Source organism: Manacus candei, unplaced genomic scaffold, assembly GCF_025592945.1.
Source record: "Manacus candei isolate 608988 ecotype Guabito, Panama unplaced genomic scaffold, ASM2559294v1 h1tg000078l, whole genome shotgun sequence".
NCBI classification, from domain to species: Eukaryota; Metazoa; Chordata; class Aves; order Passeriformes; family Pipridae; genus Manacus; species Manacus candei.
In genome coordinates, this window is record NW_026138126.1 from 2,924,850 (window position 1) to 2,948,465 (window position 23,616).

At 48.7% G+C, this 23,616-nt stretch overlaps 2 protein-coding genes across 4 annotated transcripts in view; one reads left to right on the forward strand and one right to left on the reverse strand.

Moving 5' to 3' along the window:
* Positions 1 to 20: 20 nt before the first annotated feature.
* On the reverse strand, positions 21 to 6,745 carry LOC127481404 (butyrophilin subfamily 1 member A1-like). Of its 2 annotated transcripts, XM_051810683.1 has the most exons (9): positions 5,245 to 6,745; positions 4,426 to 4,707; positions 3,485 to 3,589; positions 3,140 to 3,160; positions 3,014 to 3,034; positions 2,888 to 2,908; positions 1,829 to 1,849; positions 1,348 to 1,380; positions 21 to 935 (listed from the first exon to the last, which is right to left on the reverse strand). In XM_051810683.1, the coding sequence occupies exons 1-9, from the start codon at positions 5,885 to 5,887 to the stop codon at positions 421 to 423; spliced, it is 1,662 nt and encodes a 553-aa protein (XP_051666643.1). In that variant the 5' UTR covers positions 5,888 to 6,745; the 3' UTR covers positions 21 to 420. The 2 variants fall into 2 exon arrangements, with proteins under 2 accessions (XP_051666643.1, XP_051666644.1); XM_051810684.1 differs by lacking the exon at positions 3,014 to 3,034 and having other exon boundaries at positions 5,245 to 6,744.
* Positions 6,746 to 10,374: 3,629 nt separating this feature from the next.
* Positions 10,375 to 23,616, forward strand: part of CERS4 (ceramide synthase 4) — a 42,266-nt gene continuing 29,024 nt past the window's right edge. Inside the window, exons 1-2 of one of the 2 annotated variants that reach the window (XM_051810710.1) lie at positions 10,375 to 10,645; positions 18,542 to 18,596. In XM_051810710.1, the coding sequence (XP_051666670.1) occupies positions 18,577 to 18,596 (20 nt within the window). In that variant the 5' untranslated portion in view covers positions 10,375 to 10,645; positions 18,542 to 18,576. Of the gene's footprint in view, positions 10,646 to 14,952; positions 15,033 to 18,541; positions 18,597 to 23,616 lie in introns of those variants that run through there. The other variant, XM_051810711.1, reaches the window with a different exon arrangement.

The window sequence follows — 23,616 nt, forward strand, 5'->3', positions numbered from 1 at the left end:
AGCACAAAAGGCAAAGATCATGGGTGGAGAGAAGAACAATTCCCTGGAAACAGCAATGATACCATAAAACCAACAGGAACAGCAACAATAGGAATAAAAGAAGTGTACAAAGAGAGGGTGGTTTACATGTCAAGTGCTCATTGAGCCTGAGACAATGAAACAATGGTTCCACCCTCCATGTGTAAGGAACACCCTCAGAAGCAGGAGAGAAAGTCCCTTTTCCCCACACCTGCAAATGATGTGGGGTGATCTCATAACACAAGGTCTTGGCCATGGCCTCTCCCACTGATCTGCACTGGGACCAGAACAGCATGTCTGGCCTCAGAGAAAGATCTTGGAGAGATGCAGCATGGAAGAGAGGTGCAGAGAGGTAACGAGATCTCCACCCTAGGAGACCCTTCTCTTACTGCCTCCTCTTCATCAGGGCCACATTTTCAGACATGTCTCAGGACCTAGAGAGACCCAAGGGTGGACTTTTTTCCCCCCAAATGATACCCGTGGAAACACGAAGATGGGAATCCCCTCATCAACACTGAAAAATGACACCAGTCCCATTTCATAATCCAGAGAGACCCGGATCCGCCTGGGAGCCTTGATTTCAGGAAATTGAGTGGGACTAGGGGAGGTGAAAGCTTTCATGACTGTGTGTTTCCCCACTGCCCAGATGCCTTTTTCTGGTTTAAACTCAATATAACCCTTCCTTCTCACATCTTCTCTAAAAATCCCCACAATCCATCCTCCTGCATTCTCCACCTTCACCTCCCAGTAGTGTCTTCCTGAGGTGAAGCCCTCACAGCCCAGAACACAGTGGCACACATTAAATCTCTCGGGGGTGTCAGGGAGGTCGTGTCGTGTGTCAAGTCGTTTCACACTTTTGCCATTGTCAGACAGGACAAGCTCACAGTGGGCTGTGTCTGGATCCAGAGCCACGTTCTCTGCAGGAGAGATGGAATCAACACATCAGGGCAGAGCTCGGCCCAGGACACATCTTTGCTGGGGCTGCCTAAGGAAGAAGCAGGGGGTGAGGGAGAGCTGGCAGAGTGTGGCATGGCAAGGTGCACAAGGTGACAACATGAGTGCAAGGAAGAGAAACTGCAGCAGAGAGAACAGAGGGAGCAGAGAGGGAAGAGGATCATCAGCAGAGCTCCAGGAGGAAGAATTGTGCACAGCTCACCGAGGACAAGGATCGTCCAGATTTGCCTGGAAGTGGGACATGCAGCAAAGGAAAGGGAGGCTCAGCAGAAGCATGCCTGGTCCCAGCAGCATCACTTGCAGGAGGGGAACTGCCAGGAAGGGCATTAAAGCAGGCAAGATGATTCAGCACCAGGAAACACCAAACTTAGTTACCTGCTTCTATAGGCACTGCGTGTCTTCTCCAGGCTTTAAAAAAAACACAAAAACCACAGGTCAGAGGCAATGGAACACACTGGGGCTGGGTTAGCTCAGGGGAATGATATGCCAGTGCAGGTGCACATTTTCTGAATTGATCTTTGTCAAAGTCATCTCACAGTGAGTTGCTTCAAAACTTCAGTGTCTGACTACATGGAAGGGCTCCACCCATTTCCTACAAATCCAGTCACGCTGCCTGTCCTGACTGGGACATGCTTTATGGTCAGTTTGGACTTTGAGAACTGAAAGAATTTTCTTCTTAGTACAGAACAATTACAAGGAAGAGCCTAAAACCACACAGAGACCAATGGAAAAGAATGTTTCTGAAACAAGTTCTGTATTTGTTCTGTGCCCAAAAGGAGGGCACACATGAAAAACACAGGGGAGAAAAAATGCCCAACTGAGAAGACTCCCACCAAGAGAAGAGAATGATACTCACCGAGTTCCTGGGCTTGTTCCTCTGAAAAGCAAGAGAAAGCAGCACAAATGGGCTGTGGGCCATTGATTTGGACATCCCCTGTCTGCCCTCTCCTGAAACCGCCTGCACGGGTTGGAGGGCGGGTTTGTGCCAAGGCTGAGCAGTGCAAAGCCCTGTCCCACCCCCAGCCTGCAGCTCTGCTCCCCCCCCATGGGGCAGGTTGTCCTGCTCAACCTGGGGGCAGGAAATGATCTCTGGCAGGTCCCTCATCTCCAAGGGCACCAGGGCACTCCCACCCTGCCACTTCTACTGCTGCCCCCACCCATTCCCATCCCCAGACACCATCTTCAGTCACCTTGAATTTTGGATTCCCAAATTCACTCTCTCCTTCCCTCAGGCCTCCAGCACTTTTTGGTTCACTTCACACTTTAAAAGTGAGAGCAGAAAGCCCAGATGAACCCACCACCCCCCAGAGGCTGTAAAAAATCCTATTCCAGGATAGACTTGCTGGGATAGGGAGGAGGCTGAAATTGCTCCCAAGGGAAAAGCTGCAGCCCAGGAGCTCCTCAGGACCTGTCTTCCCAAGACTTTGGGGGTCTCACCCACCCTCCCTGAGCCCGCTGTGGGCAGAGATCAGACCGTGCTGCTGGAGACCTGAGCACGGGCTCCAGCTCCAGGGCAGCGCTGAAGGGGCAGCTTTGCAGCACCAAGGGAGGAGCGTGGGGTGAAATGTCCCCTGCAGTGCTCCCTAAGGGCCCTGTGCCTGTGCTCTGCAGTGCTCAGAACAGCTGAGGCCCCTGCACAATGAAATGTGCTACCCCAAAGCTTCCTCCAGGCTTGGCAAGAACCTTGAGAGCACTTTGAAAAGCCAAGTTATTGTTGCTACAACATCTATTCACACTTGCTTTGGTCCTGCAATGATTTTCCTGAAAATTACAACGGCATTAAACAAATTAATTCACATGAGATGTAGCCACTGGCCAAAGCATTTCCCTTCCTCATGTCCTCCAGAAATGTGACCCATGAATTCTTCCATTGGAAGAGTTCTCCAGTTTCTGGGCAATGGAAAGTAAAGCTTACCTATTTCTTTCTGCAGCTTTCCTGTGAAGAAAGAAAGAAATTCAAATAATTTAGAAACTCATCCCCTCCTAAGAGCACTAATGGACCCCCAGCAGGAATCTGGGGACAGTGGAAAATAAATCTTACCTATTTCTTTCTGCTGCTTTCCTGTGAAGAAAGAAAGAAATGGAAATAATTTAGAAACTCATCCCCTCCAACAAGCACTGATGGACCCCCAGCAGGAATCTGGGGACAGTGGAAAATAAATCTTACCTATTTCTTTCTGCTGCTTTCCTGTGAAGAAAGAAAGAAATGCAAATAATTTAGAAACTCATCCCCTCCAACGAGCACTGATGGACCCCCAGCAGGAGTTACAGCCCCCCCAGGGCAGAAGGGCCACGGGGCCTGGACGAGCTGCAGCTGCTTTCTTTTCTTCTCTGACAGAAGGTAAGGTCGTGGGTTTTTAAGTTCCATGGTACCAAACATGTGCCTGAGACACCAGGACAGGACTCTGGTTCCATCCTGGTGTTTCTCAATCCCCTCATCCCTCAGGACTAGAGGTGGATGAGTAGGATGGCTGCCCAGCCCCTTCTCCAGCCCCCAAACCCAGGATGGTACCTTTAATTTTAAATAGGTAAACAGTGATAATAAGGAGAGCAACCACAGCAACCAGGACCACGCTCAGGGCAATCTTCCAAGGATGGGCATCTTGGAAAAAGGGATCTGAAAAATAAAATCCCCAAAGGGAGGTTACTGTGCAAGTAGCAATTGAAAGGAGATTATTTCTGTTTCATAAAAGGTCATTCCATCTGAATCCCATTGAGGGTGAAAACCAGACTGTGCTCCACAGAAGGGCAAAAAATGACAAAAAATCCATTTTGGCAATTTCGCACCTGTCTGAGGTTGATGACATTTTGTCTGCATTGTGGAGGACTTTTAAAGGGAAGATGGATTTGTAACCAAGTGATTTCCGATTAAATCATGCTTTCATCTTCTTTGGGAAAAACCAAATACATATTTCCTTAAGCAACGTAGGATCAGAAATAGGGTGACATGTGCACCAAGAGCAACGCTCCAGTGCAGAACAGCATCACCAGGAAAAAAGTAATAGTTTCCTAGGAAATAAAGTCTCCAGGACTTGTTAATTTCTAAACTCCAAGTGCAGCAGGGTGGAGGTGGAAAGGTCGTGCTACTGCAGTGCCCTTTGGTGTATGGTTAATGCAGTTCATCATTGCATCTCTGCTCTGATATATTCCCAGCCCCAAACCAATCACCCAGTGAAAATGGATTTAGCTCCAGTGTTAGGAATGTGCTTCTTTCAGCCAGGGGTCTGTATGAACTCTGCCACAGGGAGGGTTGTACCTCTGCCCCCCTGACCGGCCCCTGCAGACGGCCCCGGTGGGTTTTGGCAGCGCTCCTGCACCAACGCTGCCGTTTGCACAGGTGGGATGGAAATGGCCTTGACACGCTGAGCACTGTCCTGCCAGGGGCCTGGGGGTGCTGTGCCCAGCACAGCTCCGGGGGGCCCGTCGGCAGGGCCGTGCCCATCCTCGACTCACCTGACACGTAAAGGGCTGATCCCTGCCCTGCTGTGTGCGGGAGGTGCTGCACCGAGCAGGAGAGTTCCTGGTTCCCAGCCCTGGTGAGGATGATGCTGCTCTCAGCTGCAAAGAGCCCGTTCTTGTCCTGGGTAGCGTTTTCCGACAGGGACGGGAGATGGCGCCCGTGGGGATCGTGCCACAGCACCCGGGGCCGTGGGTACCAGCCGGCAGAGCGACAGGCCACCCGGATCCCCCCGTGCTCGTAGCGCTCCAGCGCCATGAGCGGGGCAGAGCCGCTGGCTGCGGGCAAAGAGAGAGACTCTGGGTCACCCTGCGGGCTCCTGGGTATCAGGGGGATAACCTGCTTGGGCTGTTTCTCTCCCTGACATGGATAAACTGACAGAGACAAATCCCAGATTGTTTTTCAGACGAATGTCACCTGGAGTCAGGACATTTCTTGCAGTCTCTTTCATGGAACTGAGACATTTGGTCTGGAGGCCACTACTGCAGCAAAATAATACACTGGCCTGGATATTAAAACATAAAAGCACCTTGATGTTCTTCCCTTATTAGCCAATGACAGATTTTTTTTCTTACACCCACTTTTATGAAGAAAACATTATCAAAAACACTTCTGAAGGAGGAAGTATTTCATGAGCTCTTTATGACTGCTCGGTGGGCAATTTTACCTCTCTGAGACATTCTTGATGTTTTACACCAAGGGACTTAATAAAACCCTATTTCCAAAGCAACCACCTGAGACTGTTTCACAACAGAAGGACACGAAACTGGCTATGAGCAAGTAAATTAGAGGTACCAGGGATACAAACTACAGACCTGTCACCTTGAGCTCCACCAGAGCGTCGTCATAATCTGAGCCCCGTTGAACAAAGCAGGTGTAATTCCCTGTGTCAGATGGTTGGACATGGAAGATCCTCAAGTCCGCGCTGCCCTTGGCAAGGTCGTCCTTCCCCAGCTCAGTGCGCCCTTGGTACTGAACCATCTGCTCCCCAAACTGGTCCTGGCCCCACTTGTAGCGATGCACAAAGGGCAAGAACTGCTCCCGAAACCAGGTCACCTCCGTGTCCTGTGCATTGTGCCCCGGGGAGAAGCGGCAGGGCAGCAGCACGTCCTCGCCCTTGGCCACGGTGATGGGGCCGGGGGGTGCAGTGACGGTGAGTGGAGCTGGGAGAGAGCCCGTAGGAAGAAGAGAGAAGTGTGAGTTTGCTGAGGCAGCTGAGCTGGGACACAGCAGCGGCTGCTGCGCGGGGTTGGGGTGCTGCCGGGCCGGGCCATGGCGCTGGCAGCGTCCCTGTGCCGGGGCAGACGAGGGGTTGAGGGCAGCTGGCACAGGGACCCTGCCCTGCAGCACGGGCAGTGGGCTGGGGCCAGGCCACTCCCCATCCCTCTGCTTCCCTGTCCTGCACTGCCAGGAAAGTTCTTCAAACCCCTTGTTCTCAAGGGGACAAGTGCTGCCCATGTGGCTCAGGGCAGGCAGAAAGGGGCACAAGGAATGATGGAAGTGGCTGGAAGGTTGCTGGGTGGTTGGCTGGAGCAAGTGACAACTTCTATACAAATAAATCTCAAATATCCTTCACTGTTCTCAAAAATCTATTATAAAAGTAAAAATGTCCCAGGTGCTCTTGGCATCCGTAGAAAATTAAAAGATATAGGCTTAGAATAATCTGTTCACTCAGCTCAAAGGCAAACAAAAGCAAATGACCTTTTTTTGACAAGATCTTTTTCCAGTCAACTGCCAGAGCTGCCTTTAAGAAGCTGCTTCAGGTCAGCAACCTAAGAGAACCCAGACGAATTTGTGAAAGTTCATTGTTGCTGTTGTTGTTTTTTATTGAGCTGGTTCTGCAAAGGGTCCAGCACAGGCTGGACACAGCCCAGTAAAGCAGTGACACACTGTGAATGTGCAGGAGACAGGGAAAGCAGGGAGGGAAACGGCAGCAAACTCTAATCAACTCATTGGCATCGTCTAATCCTCACCCCAATTCAGTGGGGTTGTGCCCATGCCTGTGTTCCCATGGCCAGAGGGATAAACCAGGATGCAGAGGAATAAATCAGGATGCAGAGGAATGCTGGCACTCTCAGAAGTGGAGAAGGTGTCCGGAAAGGGCCTGACCCTGCTCTGTGCTCTGCTGTTCCCAGCGAGATGCTGCACTGGCAGCCAGCAAGATATTCCACCTGGAAGCCATGGCACAGCATCCAGTAAGAACAGGGGGATTCTTACCTGAGTGCCCCTGAGGAACTTGGAAAACTAAAGTGGAAATGACAAATGCCAGCAGAGAGCAGTGGATGGGGGAACCACAGAGCATCCTCCTCCCTGGAGCACAACCTGGAGATGGGGAAGGAGAGGGCAAGGGCAAAAGGGAAGACAAATAACAGAATTTAAAACAAACCAACAACCAACCAGGATGAATTCACTTTGCAAGGGGTTCATTGCTGATTTCAGCCCTTTCTGGAATGTCGAGGGAAGAAACTTGGATGCACAAGATTGAAATCGATTTTCCCTCATCAGACTGACTTTGGTTAGTGCTTTATACGTAAAGGACCTGACTGGGATCAAAAGTGGTGGGAATTTCCCATGGGAAAGCAAAGGACAAGCTGCACCATCTCCTCCAATTCCAGCAGAAAGGGGCAGTTGTTTTCCTATAGAGTTCTGGCTTTTCTGATCCAGCCTTAAGAAAGAGACTCACAGGGGCAGGGGGAGAAGGACAAACCCTGAGCGAGTCAGGACTCATTGCCTGCACCTCCCTGAGAGTGGGAGAAGGCTTTGGAGCAAGGGAAGCCAGAGTCCAAACTGTAATGCAAGGCCCAGCCAAGACAGGACCTGGCTCTGCTCTGCATTCCCCCCCACCCCCCTTTTTGCCACTGACTTGGTTCCACTTTGCTGACGGGACATGGAAATCAGAGTTGGTTCTGGCAGATGGCAGAGGGCAATTTCCACCCCATCTTTCCCAAAAGATGCCACGTACCTGGAGACCCTGAGCTCTGTCCTGGGCTCTGGCTGGAGCAGGAGCTGCTCGGCAGTCACCTTGGAGGTGTCCTCTGATCCCAGGTGAGCTGTTTGGAAACCAAAGAAAATTGTCGCTTTGCCCCAGCCTTACGCCCATTTCCTCCTGTGCTGCTTCCGTCAGAAGTGAAAGTTGTTGAGTACTTTGTGGAGTTTTTAACCTGGACATGGCCTTCTGGCAGCATGCCCAGGCACACCCCTGCTCCAGGGCTGCTCCTTGGACTGGGGAGGGGAAAGATGTGGCAGTACTTTGCACATCCCTGGGATGAGCCCAGAGGCCCTGTGGAGTGGAAGGAGTCGGGCAGGACCCGGCACTTCAACATGTTGAACTTCATCGCTTTGGCTTCAGCCCATTGATCCAGCCTGCCCAGATTCCTCTGCAGAGCCTTCCTACCCCACAGCAGACCAACAATTCCACCCAGCTCAGTGTTTTCTGTGAACTGACTGAGGGTGTCCTGGATACCCTCATCCAGATCATTGATAAAAACCTTAAATAGGATTGGGCCCAAAACTAAGACCTGGGGAGCACCACTGGTGCCCAGCCCCAGCTGGATGTAACTCCATTCACCACCACTCTCCGGGTTCAGCCATCCAGACAGTTTTTACCCATTTCAGCTCTTCAGTCATGTGAGTTATCCCACCATGTCTTCATGATGGTGGCTGTGCCATGGTTTCTCAGCTGCTCAGTGCCTTCCAGAGTTTGTTTTCTTCCAGGTGGCTGGTACAGTGCTGTGGTTTTTTTGATTAAGGATGAGAACAATGTTAATCAGACACTGATGTTTTGGTTGTGGTTCATTTGTGCTCATCCCAAGTCAAGGACTTTTCAGTGTCTCATGCCCTGCCAGTGAGGAGCTGCACAAGGAGCTGGGGGGGAGCACAGCTGGGACAGGTGACCTGAACTGGCCAGAGGGATATTCCATGTCATAAAATGCCATGCCCAGTATATAAACTGGGGGAGCTGCCCAGGAGTGGTTGATCACTGCTCAAGGATGTGCTGGGCATGGGGCAGTGTGTAGTCAGCAACTGTATTAAGCATCACTTGCTCCTCTGGGGGTTTATCCCTCCTTTTCATTGAAATTATTAGTATTGGGTTTATTATTATTATTGGTGGGAGCTCTGGGGGCGGGGTTTGTTTTTTTGTTTGGGGTTTTCGGGGGGTTTTGTTTGGTTGGTTGGGTTGTTGTTGTTTTTGTTTTTGTTGGGGGGGGATTGATTGTCAGACTGTTTTTATCTCAGCCCACGAGGCTTATCTTTTCTTTCCAGTTCTCTCTCCCACGAGGGTCAGGATGGAGGTGAGTGATGACAGGCTGTGTGGTACTTAGTTGCCAGCTGGGTTTAATCACCACAGAGGCTCAGTGTCACAACACAGACCCTTGCATGTGTCCAAACGTGAGTCTGATAAATCAGCAGGCAGAGTGAGGCTGGAGACGAATTTCCTTGCCACGAGCGCCCTCACTCTTTAGGTATCAAGGATTGCAAATGACATGGGATTTATGAGCTAAAACTTACCTTTTGTGTTACACTGGAAAACAAGTTGGTAGCCAGTGCATTTTAAGACCATCCTTTCCTCTCCCTTCAAAGGGGGACGTGACATGAGTACTGGCACAGCACACCCTGAAACAACTGACTCCAGCTGTACTAACTGCATTCCCACACTGTGTTTCCACACACATCACGAATGCAATCCCATAAATTGGGCCCCACAATTTAAAAAGGATGTGAAGGCCCTTGAACACATCCAGAGGAGGGGAACCAAGCTGGTGAAGGGCTGGAAGGGATGTCCTGTGAGGAGCAGCTGAGGGCTCTGGGCTTGTCTCCTCCAGAGAAAAGGAGGCTGAGGGGTGACTTTGTTGCTCTGCAGCTTCCTGAGGAGGGGACATGGAGAGGGAGGTGCTGAGCCCTTCTCCCTGGGATCCAGGGACAGGACAGCTGGGAATGGTTCAAAGCTGCTCCAGGGGAGGTTCTGACTGGACATGAGGGAGCATTTCTTTGCTGAGAGGGTGGTCAAACCCTGGAACAGGCTTCCTCGAGAGGCAGTCAGTGCCCCAGGCCTGTCAGTGTTTAAGAGGCATTTGGACAATGGCCTTAGTAACAAGTGTTAACGTTTGGTCAGCACTGAAGAGGTCAGGCAGTTGGATGGGATGATCACTGTAGGTCCTTTCCAGCTGAAATACTCCAGTCTGTTCAGGTCCTGCGGCTGGCTGGAGGGCTGCAGGGTCCCAGTGAAACCCTGGCATTTTCTGGAGGAAGAGCCTTGTGATGGGTGTGAAAGGTGTGTGCAAAATACAGCACATGGCCCCAGCTCATAAAGAGCTGAGAGACATGACGAGGACTCAGCAGCCAGTGTTGCCTGTTCTCAGTGTTACCTCAAGTGACCCTGGCCCAGCCGTTTGCAGCACTTATATGGGTGCCACAGAACCCATGAATGAAATTCAAGAGAGAGTGAATGGCAGTGAAATCAGTTTTGTTTACAGTAAAATCAGCTATTCAGTATATTGCCCTGAGGTTTGCAGGACTGGCAGTGCAAGGGGAGGGGAAGGTTTCTGACACTCTGCTGGGCTCTCTCAGGGCACTTCCCTCTCTTCAACAGGGACATCAGCAAGGGACCCCCAAGTGTCCAGTGACTGAGTCTTGGGGTCCTGACATTCACCCTGAAAGTGGTGCTGCAGGATGAGATCACAGCAGGAGTGGGCAGAGCCAAGCAGTACAAAAAGGGCACTGGATTGCTTGCTGAAGTTGCAGTGTCTAATATTAGCCATAGGTCGGATACTTCAGAAGTCCTTTCAAGAAGGACAGGGATCTTAGGATAGCTTTCCTGTCTGTAATCCCCTGGAGCAGCACACTCAATAGCAGCCCTTTGAGGCTTGTAACCCAAGTCCTGCCAGCCTGCCCAGGGAGGACAAATGGCTCTTGGCTACTCTGGTCTGTACTTAAAATAGGAACAAAGCTGCTCCCGTGTGCCTCCCCACAGAGCCAGGGGGAGGGAGTTCCATGGCACCCGAGAGTGCCCATGGTGTCTGCAGATCTCTTTTTTTCTACAACACTCACAAAGTTGCAACTTTGGCTCAAGATACTGAACTTTGGCACCAGGCAATAAGCCACCTTCTCAGCACACCCAAGGCTTCAAGGACACCCAAGGACAACCAATTCGGGCTGATACACGGCAGCAAAAATGTGTGAGTGAGGCAGTGCAGCAGATGCCGGCAGCAGGAGCGGGTAAGTGGACTGCAATGAGCACCAAGATGTGCTGTCTCTGCCCTCTGTCATCCTAAACATTGGAGCTGAGAAACCAAAGGACACAGTGAGGGCAGGCACTGCTGTCCAAAGGTTGGAGGGGGGGTGGCAGTTGGAGAGAGAGGAAGTGGGGCTGTGTCAATGGGCATCATCGGTCACTGCAGGATTTTGGGCAGATTCCAGGTAGCAGAGAGCTGCTGAGAGACAGATAAGGGAGAGGGAACCAGTGTCCCCAAATAAAACATTCTGCATCAGGCTTGAAACAAATGAAGAATGGCATAAAGAGTTCAGGAAGGTCTAAGTGAGAAAAAGGAAAGCAGATAAACCAAAATATGTATACAATGGTGGGAAGGGGGAGCTGCCCATTATCTTCCTAGGAAATAGTGTGATCAATAGTAACAGAATCTCTTGGGATGGTATTGACCCTCAAAAAGGAGCTGTTATTACAGGAAATGCATAGAAGACGCTGCTTTACAGAAAAAGCCAATGGTAGATGTAGAAAGACCTAGAAGGTTTTCAAATGTATATAATATCTTCCTAATCAAGACATTCTTTAAATTCACCCGTTTCAGGGTAACTAAGATGGCAGAGATCTGCTCAAAGCACTCCAAGCACTCTGTGCCTAGGAGGGAATGTCATTTGTGAAGGTGCTGTAAATAAAACCAAGCTCTTACTGCTGTAATGTGCACTCAGAGAACCAGGCTCTGCCCCACTGACTCGTGCACTCCATTGCATTACTGCAGCACATTTTGTTGAACTGCAAATGCTGCTGGACCCCTTCTGGTGTGTACCTTAGCCATGGAATGCCCAATACACCGTTGGCCACAATTAATGCTGAAACTGTGCCAAGTCCAGTGCAGCGAGCAAGCAGATGTAGAGTGGCCAGATGGAGCTGGAATTCAGAGTCTCTGCAGAGGGAGTTGACAGCAGACTTGGAACAGAGATACCTGTTTTCTGTGAAATTATTTAGAATGACCTGGCTTAGCTGATGACACAAACGCTTTAAGACTCCTCGGCCTGTTAGGGTTAGGAGTGTTGGCACGAGTAATGTCACTGACTCAGAACAAGATCGTTTCTAGAAAGGAGGTTTGGTGTTAATCACAGTTGAGCTCCTCCTGAGAAGCCTCAATGAAGTGTCAGCCATGGTATCTAATCCCTGACACCCTCACTGCCTAACCATAACCATGTACCTCACCATGATCCAGAGGAGAGTTGATTTCTGAGTTTGTCTGCTACTAATGACTCCTTCCAAATGCCCAGCTTACTCTGCTCTGACAAAGAGCCACAAAGTGATAATTGACTGTTCCAAATTACAGTCCTGTTAGCAGCAGCATCTTGTCAGATTTCAGGTGTAAATAATTACATGCTCTTCCCTGAAGTACCTGTGCAGTTCCAGTTAGACACTGTCCCACTCTCTTAGGGCCTGATAAACTGCAGTGTGTACTGAAGACAGTCTCCCCCCTTCCTCATAAACAGGATCTATTTCAGGAGTAGAATAACTAATCCCATGAAAATGCTGTGTCCTGGTCTTGAATTCTAATGGCTCTGGGATCCTTAGGACTGAAAGGTGCATGAAGAAGACAGTAGGATGAAGTGTCATGAGAGTCACAACTCAAGAGTGACTTTAACTTAAATGCCAGAGTCCAACTATTTTCCACACTAGGTGTGGAAAATCGCACAAAGTGAGATTTGTTGGTGGGGAGAGGGACCAGTAAGGCTGCAGTTCCCAGCAGCTCTGCCCAGCATCGTGTGCCACAGCAGGCAGGAGCATCCACTCACCATCCCCAGCCCTGGGCACAACCAGCTCTGTGCTCACCAGAGCTCAGCTCTCTTTGGAATTTCATGGAATCACAGAATGGCCTGGGTTGGAAGGGACCTTAAAGCTCTTAAAGCTCTTTCCAATGCCCTGCCATGGGCAAGGACACCTTCCACTAGATCAAGTTTCTCCAAGCTCCATCCAACCTGGCCCTGGACACTTCCAGGGATGAGATAGACACAGCTTTTCTGGGCAAATTGTGCCAGGGCCTCACCACCCTCTGAAAAAAGAATTTCTTCCCAATATCCCATCTAACACTGCCCTCTGTCACTTCGAAGATATTCCTCCCTGTCCTGTCACTCCAGGCCCTTGTCCAAAGTCCTTCTCCAGCTCTCTTGAACCCCCTTTAGGCACTGGAATGTGCTCTAAGGTCTCCCTGGAGCCTTCTCTTCTCCAGGTGGAACTGAGTTTGGTTACACCAGGCCCTGCTGGGTGTGGGAGACTCCATTTTCCCACTCGAGGATGCTCTTCTTACCAATAAAGGTCACCTTCAGGTTTTCCAGTGCCCAGTGCACAGCCCAACTGGCCATCAGGCTCACCCAGAGCTTCATCTGGACTCACTGAACTACCTCATATCCTAATTATGTCATGAAACTCCTGAAGAAGCCTGATAGAGACTGGGTGTCCACCTCTATGTTTCAGACCCCAAGGTACAGATCCCAGAGAGACTGGTACCTTTTATGGCTTCAAGGGAGCACTCAGCAGAGGGATTGAGCAGCAGCATTCAGCACTCCTAGTTCCAAACTCACCATGGTGAACACAGAGAGGCAGCTCCTCCTGAGAGGCAGGACTTGGGTCACACCCCTGTAACTGAGGGAGTCACAGCAAACAAAAAGCAAACAACACCCTGAGCACCTTCCTTTGCTGCAGGGGTCTCAGATGGTTTTGTTTCACCTATTGCACGTGCTGAAATGAGCAGACTTCTGCTCACAGAAAGCCCAATCTCAATCTTCTGGAAGTCAGTGGGAGTTTTCACTGATGTCAGTGGGCTCTGGATCAGCCCCAGAAAAGCTGACTTTGTAAATACAGACACTGCAGATCAAGCACTGCTTTAAGCTGGTTTCAGTGATGCCACAAAATGATGTACTAGACAACCACCTACTTGTAGGAGCACCAGAGTCCCTGAGGCTGCGACGTGGCCAGAGATTCCTGTCAGGATTATAACCCCAGGGCCCCACCACCTCGTGTAAATATATTCCCTGATACATTTATCCACTCACTGATCTGTGGCAACCTGGCTACTGTAGCAGAAACTCCGTACAAGCCACGGGTTTGCTGTGAGCTGCATCGTGCACTGCGTGATGGGAACAGAGCAGGTGGACTCGAATGTTTAAACAAGAAAACCATTAATAAGTCACTGAGTTTGTTTTAAAATTCTCCACATTTCTGTCTGCACAGGTATTTATAACCATGCTCATCATAACTGTGCTGACTACAGCTCTAGAAAAGTCTGGCAAGCAAGAGCTAAAGCACCACAACAGCCTTAAGTGCTCCAAGAATGCATTATAGCACAGCAGCAGCACACAGGATCTGTGCTCCCAGGGCTTGCAAGCAAAAATGACAGGATGGAATTTTTTTTTTTTTGGCCTGCATAGGACAGAATTGATCACCTTACGAATGTTTTGGTTTTGTTTTTTTGTTGTTTTTTTTTTTTTTTTTCTGGCTTTAAAATCTACACAGTTGTAGGGCAGTGACTCCAAAGCCATGGTAGTAGCCCTTTCTTGGGAGGCAAGAGTAGATAGTTTAGACATCCCAAAGCACCACCAGTCTCTCCCTCTCTCATGGCAAAGCAGGGTCTCCTCAGATCCTGTCCAACAACATGGCAAAAGGGCACCAACTCAGAACAGTTTTTATGCTGATTAGAGCTGAAATACAGAATTAGTTCCTCAACTACAACCTGTAGGCTTGGCAGCATGAATCTTATCTTTGCCACATGTGAACAGAGAAGCCAAGTCTCTCCAAGTTACCAGTGTGACAGACAGCAAAAAGAAACTCATTTCTGTGAATTTTGGTGGACTCTACAAAAGGACAAGGCAATAATAATTTTTCCTTGCAGGTATTTGCTCTGCTTCCAGCCTGGAAGCAGTTATCAAATTGAGAAGACTCTTATCTCATTAACATAACTCTGACATGAGAATGAGGGAATTAGATCAAGAAAATTAATATTCTGTATGAATTTCACCAGATCGTCACAGCTAACAACCCGGATCAGGTCATTCCTCACTCAGCAGCTGAAAAAAGTGAAATAACACGTAGTACTTTAACCACTGGGGTTTTTTCCCACGTAAAGACCGATTTGCTGAAGGAGCTGCCCAAGGGGCTGCCCGGCCGGGCAGGGCAGGGCAGGGCAGGGCGGGCCGGGGCGGAGCGGGGCCGGAGCCGGGCCGGGGGGAGCGGAGCGGAGCGGAACGGAGCGGAGCAGCGCCCGGAGCAGCGCCCGGACCCGCCCCGGCGCCGCCGCCGCCTCCCCCTCGCTCCGCCCGGGGCGCGCAGGGGCCGCTCGCGGGGCTCGGCGGGGCCCGGCCGGGGCCGCCCCGGCGCGGGAGGCCCGAGGTGAGCGGGGAGGGAGAGCGGGGGAGCCCGGGGGGAGCCCGGGGGGCAGCTCGGGGATGGAACCCGGCGGGGAGCTCGGGGGTGGACACGGGGGGAAGTCCGGGGGGCAGCTCAAGGATGGACGTGGGGAGCCCGGGGGGAAGCCCGAGGAGGCAGCTTAGGGATGGACACGGGGGGGAGCTCGGGGATGGACACGAGGGGGAGCTCGGGGATGGACACGGGGGGGAGCTCGGGGATGGACACGGAGGACGCACGGGGGGCAGCCCAGGGATGGACACAGGGGGCAGTCCAGGGATGGAGCCCGGAGGAGAGCTCAGGGATGGACACGGGGGGAGAGCTCAGGGATGGACACGGGGGCACACGACGGGGAGCCCGGGGATGGAGGCCGGAGGGGAGCTCAGGGATGGACACGAGGGGCGGCCCGGGGGGCAGCTCAGGGATGGAGCCCGGCCGGGAGCTCAGAGATGGATACGGGGGGCAGCTCAGGGATGGAGCCCGACGGGGAGCTCAGAGATGGACACGGAGGACGCCCGGGGGGCAGCCCGGGGGGCAGCTCAGGGATGGAGCCCGGAGGGCAGCTCAGGGGTGGACACGGGGGGCAGCTCAGGGATGGAGCCCGCCGGGGAGCTCGGGGATGGACACGGATGGCGGCGGGGCGCGGGCTCGGCTCCGCCCGCAGTGTCGTTTTTACACCCACACCCCCCTTGCCGTGAAAAACGATGGGATTGAAGGAAAGATTTATTTTTTTTTTTCCTGCCGGCAGTGAAAAGTTGTTCCCCGAAGAACTGGCCGGCAGAGCCGGCCCGGGGGGGGGCTGGGGAGGGGGCTGAGAGTGTTCGTTTGTGGTTTGTGTTGTTTTTAGAAAGGTTTGTGTGATGATCAAAATTCACAGAATCATAGAATCAGCCGGGTTGGAAGGGACCTCTGAGATCGTCAAGTCCAGCCCTTGATCCACTACCGCCGTGGTTATTAGACCATGACACTAAGTAGGATAAAGGCCAAAAAAAAAATTTAATTTTAGGGTGGAGTTGCCAAAAACCTCAAATCAGATGCTCGACATCAAATTCCACTTCTGGAATCGTTTAAAGCCACACTGGCTGGTAGGTTTTAGGAGGCACTGGCAGTGGGGTGAGAGTGAAGTCAGGTGTCGGGGTTGAGGGTTTCTGGAAGGGACCGCTGTTAATTTGCAGTCAGACAGCTGAATCTGAGCTTGCCACATTGCAAAATGCCTCTTTACCTACATCACTTATCAGCATCCAAAAGTAATTCCTTGTTTTGCAAATGTAAGGTAGAGTTTTGTGAGTGAATTTTGCAAAAGTCAGGTGGAAGGTGGGTGTGAGAGGACACATGGGATGAAGTTTGTCCTCGGAAGGAGCCAACCTCTTCTTCATCCAGGAGAAATGGGGTGAGACTTGAGACTGGGCTGGTCACCGATGAATCTACAAGCTCAGGTTTATCAAGAGAGTCATGAAACTTAAAAATGCAGAGGAGCTTTTTCTCAATTTCAATTAAAAAAAAAGAAAAAAAACTCTTGTTAACCTGGAGATTGTATGTGGGAAGATAATGGACTTTGTGAGATGCTTGTATTCAGAGCAGCAAAAAAGCTGTCAAAATTGAAAAGTGCATCTTATGTTAAGCCAAAAGTGCTTTTTACCAAGAATCAAAGCTGCTGGGTGAGGAATGACCTGATCTGGGTTATTAGCTGTTACAATCTGGTGAAATTCATACAGAATATTAATTTTCCTGATCTAATTCCCTCATTCTCATGTCAGAGTTATGTTAATGAGATAAGAGTCTTCTCAATTTGATAACTGCTTCCAGGCTGGAAGCAGAGCAAATACCTGCAAGGAAAAATTATTATTGCCTTGTCCTTTTGTAGAGTCCACCAAAATTCACAGAAATGAGTTTCTTTTTGCTGTCTGTCACACTGGTAACTCGGAGAGACTTGGCTTCTCTGTTCACATGTGGCAAAGACTAGATTCATGCTGCCAAGCCTACAGGCTGTAGTTGAGGAACTAATTCAATATTTTGGCTCTAATCAAAATAAAAGCTCTTCTGAGTTGGTGCCCTTTTGCCATGTTGTTGGACAGCATCTGAGGTGACCCTGCTTTGCCATGAGAGAGGGAGAGACTGGTGGTGCTTTGGGATGTCTAAACTATCTACTCTTGCCTCCCCAGTCTGCCTGGGAACCCTGATCTGTCTGAGCAACCCTGAGGTTCTGTACTCCTGCATCATAACAGGCTTAAAAGTTCAGTTTTCTGGTATGCACTTTTTGGGCAGAAATAGAGCTAAAGAAGGCTTCTTTTTAAAACTTTTCCAGTTGATGGAGTTCCTTTTCTTCTCTTCATGAGGTCACCAGACTGATGGAGGGCATTTTTATTGGGGTTTTGAATGCTGCTTACAGTTCTCTGGAGTCCTTTTGAATGCAGAACTTAAATGGTGCCTGGTCTGAAGGAGAGCACGAGCTCTGGAAAGTCAATATTTTGACAACAGCCAGTCTTTTACAGACCTGGCAGCATCCAATAAACACAAAACCAACTGTATCAGGCATTTCTGCAACTCAGAATTTTTCTGAAACGCAGCTGATGAGGACCTTTGATTATATTCATGAGCCAGAGAGGGCTCAAGAAATAAGAAATTGTCAGGAAAATCTGATTGCTTTCTGTTCTTTGAGATATATGTCAAGAAAATAAATACTGTTTTTCTAAATTTTTATTCTGTGTTACAGCTCTAGCTTCTATAATATCCCAAACTCTTCCCTCCAGAGTTTTTGAGGAAAAATTGCTTTCAGGTTCATAGATTTAGCCAAATTTTTCTTTTCTGACGTGTTTACAGCAGAGAACAATACAGGCCAGGGAAGGAAGCAAAAGCCTGTGTAAATCACTCATTTTAGCGTCCTCTGGTTCTAGGAAGCAGCTCAATACACAAAAATCAAACTGCAAACCAGCTATTTCTGCTTTTGAATGGTGGTTATGGCAAAGGAGTGTTTAGTCCATACAGCTGCAGAGAACAAGGCTCCAGCCATCTGGGCACACACCTGGGCTTTGCCTCCTGTTCTTCCAGGGCAGTTCCAAGGTAGAAGTTCGTGGGATTTCTCCTTCTGGAGAGCACTGCACACAGGACTAGTACAAACAGGTTGGGTTTGTGACCAGTGCTTTGCAGCAGATCCAGGCTCACAGCCTGTCGGGGTGATGATGGTTTGTCCAGACTTTGCAAGTCTTTGTAAATGAAAGACCCCTCAGGGAATCTTCAGATCCTGATTCAGCGTCCATTTCTCTGCAGGAGGGTAAAATGCAGCTGGAATGTTACCATACACTAGTTTTTCAGGTCTGAGATGAGTAAGGGAAAGCTCTGTAAGCTTGCTACTCACCCCTAAGGGAAATAGGGGAGAAACACAGGCTTTCTTTTTTTTTTTTTGATGCAGAGGGTCCCTGCAAGTTAGTTATGTGTGTACATGCAGAAGTTGCTTTGGGCTGCATATAATTTTCTGTTTGTTTTTTTTTTTCCAGGTTCCTTTTGCAAAGGCCAGTGAGGACTGGATGACATGAATCCAGATATTTCCAGGTATGATGTAGGAGTTGGGCATTTGGAGCTCAGTGGAGGTGCAGTTTGATCATCTTGAGCTGGAGCTGAACCACCTTTGCCTGCCCCAGGCCACTTGTGAATTTTCCCTTGTGCCTTGAGCCTGCACAAATGATTTTGAAGCCAGGCAGGGAACTGCACTGAGGAACTGATGTGGGGTAAAATCACCCCTAAGTAAAAAGGAAAAAAAAGTTTGTTTAAACCCGGATCTTTTTCTCAGCCTGGTTCTCTGTGAAGCCTCACAAATTCTTGTATTGAGCACAGAGAGGTGGTGGCAGTGAAGGGGGAGGAATGGTCAGGGATGGGTGGAGGCCAAGGTCCAGTCTTTGATGACACTGTTGGTTTACACTGGCTCTGAGTTATAAGGAACCTGTCTCAGCAGGGGAATCTTCGTGCTGGAAAGAGCAGCACTTTCATTCTAAGGACTGTAGTGGATCTCTCCACCCATTGATGTAATCTTAAAGGAAACATGCCTGTTTCTTTCCCCTCAGTCCTGGGCTTTGTTCATGTGAAATAAGCTCAGAAGAAAGGACATTATAGAATTTCAAAGGACTAACATGCACAAGTCAAAACAAATAGTCCCATCTTGATCTTCTGTACTGTGTGGTGTTAGTAACATGCACTTGTTCTCTGAAATGCTGAAAATTGAGTCTTTATCTCATAGCACTATCTGGAAAATCACATTTGTTTAAATTTAGGCTCACTGGATGTATCCAAACATTATATGACATAGCAAGTACACACTAAAATCCAGTGTAAAGAAGGGTGTGCAGTTTTGAACTGACTCCACTTTAGCTGTGAATTAAGAGCCTGTAGATAAGAACAAAAGTGTCATAAGATTTCCAGAGTCAGGATTGCTTATTGTGCTCTGTGTTTTGTCTGCTGCTTGTATTTCTAATGTCTGTTCCAAGTTTCTTCCCTGTAGGAGAAAAGCCAGGCTTTCACCTAAAAGAAAAGGGGAAGCCAAAAGTCTCTACCTGATAGAAGAACTTGCTTAAAAATAGATAGCTCTTTAGCAAGTCAAAATCTTGTAGTTATTTCCTACTAGTAAAATTAATTACCCTCATTCTAGTAAATATTAATAGAGGAATTGAACACTTCAATGGAATATGTCTCCAGTTTAGAATTTATAGCACCATTTCATTGCAGTGCCACACACACTGCAGGCTGTGTGGTAAAAGCTCCAGTTTACAGGGTCCCAAGACCTGGACTAAACCTGATAGGAGGTGCACAGGGAACTCTGCCAGGAGCTGGGGCACTGCCCCCCTGCCCAGCAGCGTGTTCTGTTCTGTCAGGGGTCAGTTCCAGGAGCTGATGCCCAGCCCAGACTGGGCTCTGGTGCAGAGCTGCCACGAAGGGCTGGGTGGTGCAAAGCCTTGCTCTCCACTGGATGCACCCAGGCCATGAGAGGAGCAGGCAGAGCTCCTCTCTTTGGGCCTGACTCGGTGCTCCTGGTCTCACACACTGACCTTTAGCTCTGGGCTGTTTTCCACCTTGACTTGGTGTCTGCAGGTCTGTGTCCTGTGCCCTTGACCAACCTCCTCATTCAAATAAAGGTTTGCAGTGTGTCTCCACTGTCTGTGTATTCATGTTTAGAGTATCTGTATTGAAGGTTTCATATTTAAGTCTACTGGCATTCCATGGCAGGTGGTTCTTAAATAAAAAGAAAACAAATGTCATTGTTTTTCCAGTTTTGAACATGCACTGAAGACTGTTCTGTTGGGCATAATTTACTCCTTTGCTGAGGAGTACACCTCAGCATGTTTGTCCAGAATTACACAGTAATGTCAGGAATCCAGTGCATGTTCCCCACTCCTTTTCCAATAAGCTTTAGTTTTAATTAATGCAGGAATAGCTTTCATTTGGAAAAAAGAGGAAATACAATCAAAGAGGACCAACTGTAGTAGTTCCATTAACTTCAAGACTGATTCAGCTTTTACCAAAACTGCTTTTGGTAACAACTAGTTTCTTTGTTTCAAAAGCCAGTTCCAAAAATTCTTGGAATACTTTGCTTTGTGAGGTTGCTGCACTGGTGGCCACAGGTATGGCATATACCTTCCAACCCAACGAGTGCCAAGGCTTTGAATCAAAACAGATAAGGAAAAATAAATTGTGAAAGAGGTGTGTGTTCAGATTTGATTTTTTTTTTAATAAGCAGTGTTATTTTTACCCCTGGGGTGCTATAAGAGCTTTTGGGCTGACAGCTTCCTTACTGCTCATCTGCCTGTCTTCATACATGTGTGGAAGATCCTTCTGCAGGGTTTTGAAAGATGATTTGTCAGAGTTTGTGTTCAGTGTTTTTTAAGAAAGCACCAGAGGAATTTTTCTGTTTAGAGATGATACTGAAGCAAAGGCACGAAAGCAGAATTCCCAAAATAATCATTTCTGCGTGACTTTTCTTGTGAAGTTATTTGCGGCGAACTGGAGCAAGGAGAGAGTGACCCTCAGTATCTGCATTTTAAAAATAAACCCTGAGCTCAGGCAGCATGAATCAGGGCCGTGCTGACGGCGTGCTGGGGGATCCAGAAGGCTGGGGCTGGCACTGGTTGTGCTCGGGGCTGTGACTGCAGGCAGGGTGGGCAGGGTGGGGTGGGCTCAGGCAGGGCAGAACTGCTGCCTGCTCTGGAGGTGGGTTGGTGTCTGTGCTGCAGAGATTGGCCCAGTGAGGAATAAATTGTGAGGAAAAAACGTGGGGTCAGAGTTCTCTCGTTCCTGCAGCAAACTCAGGGACTCCTCAGCAGCAGGGCAGGAGGAGGAATCCAGCTTAAGGGGTGACTCTGTTTGTCAGGAGAGGACCAAGAAACCCTGGGCTGAGCAATCTGAATAAATGCGGGATCGCTCATTAAAATGGTCTCGTTGCAGGTTTGGTTCAGCCATCCCGTTGTGCCAGAACTGCTGGATAAATAGCACAGTGTGGTTTTCAAATCCTGACAAGGGATACACCATCCTATACTGATTTGTTTATGCAATATGGAAAGCTCCACTGGAAGCAGGTTCTCCTCACGTCAGGCACTGCTCCAGCAAAGAACAGAGGACAGTGCCTGTGGAAAGAACTGTAGTTTTACATTTATGCTTTTTAAGCTGCCCATATTATAGGGCTTTTAAGTTACCTGTGCTAATGAAGAATAATTCATATTCAGATTTGTTTTTAAATGACTGTCGTCATATGATAGATTGCATTACTCATTAAGCAGTAATGCTTGTGAAAAGTGAGTTTCAATTCTTTTAATCTTGGAGAGGAAATCTTTCTATCTGTTGCTGTCTCTTTCTCAATGTTTTTAACCTATTTTGCTTTTGCAGTAATGTTGGGAATGCAGATGCTGTTCCCAGATAAGGTTTTAAGTTTGTGTTTTGAAACGAAAAAAATCATGAAAACACGTACTACTTTTAGAGGTGGAAGTATCATTTAAAAGAATCTTCTTTTTAGACTAATTAATTTTCTTTTTTTTTTTTCCTAAGCTTTGGAACAGCCTGGGGAGTTTGTGGGAACAAATACCTGGGAAACTGATGGAACTGTTGATATTGAAATTTAAAGCCAGCTCATATGAAGTAATTAAAGCCTGTGTGTTTCCTGCATGAGGGAGGAGAGTGAGGATTGTGTGAAAAGTCATTCTCTGCATGTGTAGGTGGACTGCATTGTAATTCAGGATGCCTCCCTCAGCTCCATGCAGCAGATTATCTTTGGGGAAATGGCCTTGTTTGTGGGAGAAAAATGGGGTAAGGGTGTTTGACTCACCGTAGGGCTTGACTGCACAAATAAGGAGGTAGGAATTTTAGGTGAAACTGGGGATGAAGCTTCTGAGGGCTGCTGCAAACTGCAGAACCGAGCACAGGAGAGAAGAGGAAGAGCTCTCCTGGAAGACCAGAAAGGCTTGCCAGGGGTGATTCTTAGAGGACAGGTTAGGAGAGGGCCATCAGACCAGAACAGCACAGCTATTTAGGAACATTTATGCTTCAGAAGGCTGGAGAATCAGGTAGTGCATTGAACAAGCATTGCACTGTCCCAGGAGCTTGTGAGAAAGAAGCTTTACTGAGAGCTCTGTGGTATTTTAATGCGATGTGAGTGTGGCTTGGAAGCTTGAACCTACTACCTACTTTTTATTATTCCCAGTTTTTAAGTTAGTATTGAACTCTCTGAGGCCTGATATGTGATTGTGGAGCAGCAGAGTTGGTGGTAATCAGTTGAGTAATTTCGGTTGGCAGCAAAAGGAAATGTCTGGGGTATTTTCTGTTTCTCCAGCATCTGAACCTCCACGCACACAACTGGGTTGTAAGGCCAGGACTTCCCTTTGGAAGAGCTTCTTACAAAGTTATTGCTACCCAAGCTCAAAGTTTTGGGCCTGATTCAGTTTGTATTCTCACAGTGGGTGATTCCTTTTTGTATCTTTCTCCTTCCACAACCTGTGAAAAGGCTCCTGTTGGTGTTTGAACTGCTTGTTGGTACATTCTTTGGGGAATAAATAGCATTTCTGTTTAAAGGCTTTTGGGCAGTTTTTACTGTCTCTTTACTCAGATTGAAGGACATGGTCTTACTAAGATTCCTTGTCTCTTGCTTTGTTTGGTACCAATGAATTCAGAGAAAGAAGAGGTGAGCAGTTCTGGGAGAAGTAATTTATCTCCCTCTTGATTCTTTGTGTGATCTTCCAACCTGAATTCTTAACTTGCTGTGGCCTGTGGCCAATAACTTGATTTCCTTCCTCAGTTCTATCAAATGATGTCAGACAGTGACTGCTGTTTCTACAGTGAGACTGGAGGAAATAGCAGGCAAAATCAGGAGAAAGAATGAAAGGAAAAATGCAAAGAAATTGCTGAGTCGTTCGTTTGTGTTTTATGGGTGCCTCCTTCTTACATTTTACATTTGCACTTTCAGGGGCACACAGGTGTCTTTGTGCTTTGGGGAGATGTTGTAGTTGGTGCTTTGGGTGCCTCAGTTGGACACCAGTGGGGTCTGATGTCCTTACTGAGCCATAGTATGGTCTGTAGCTTTTTACACAGTGATGGT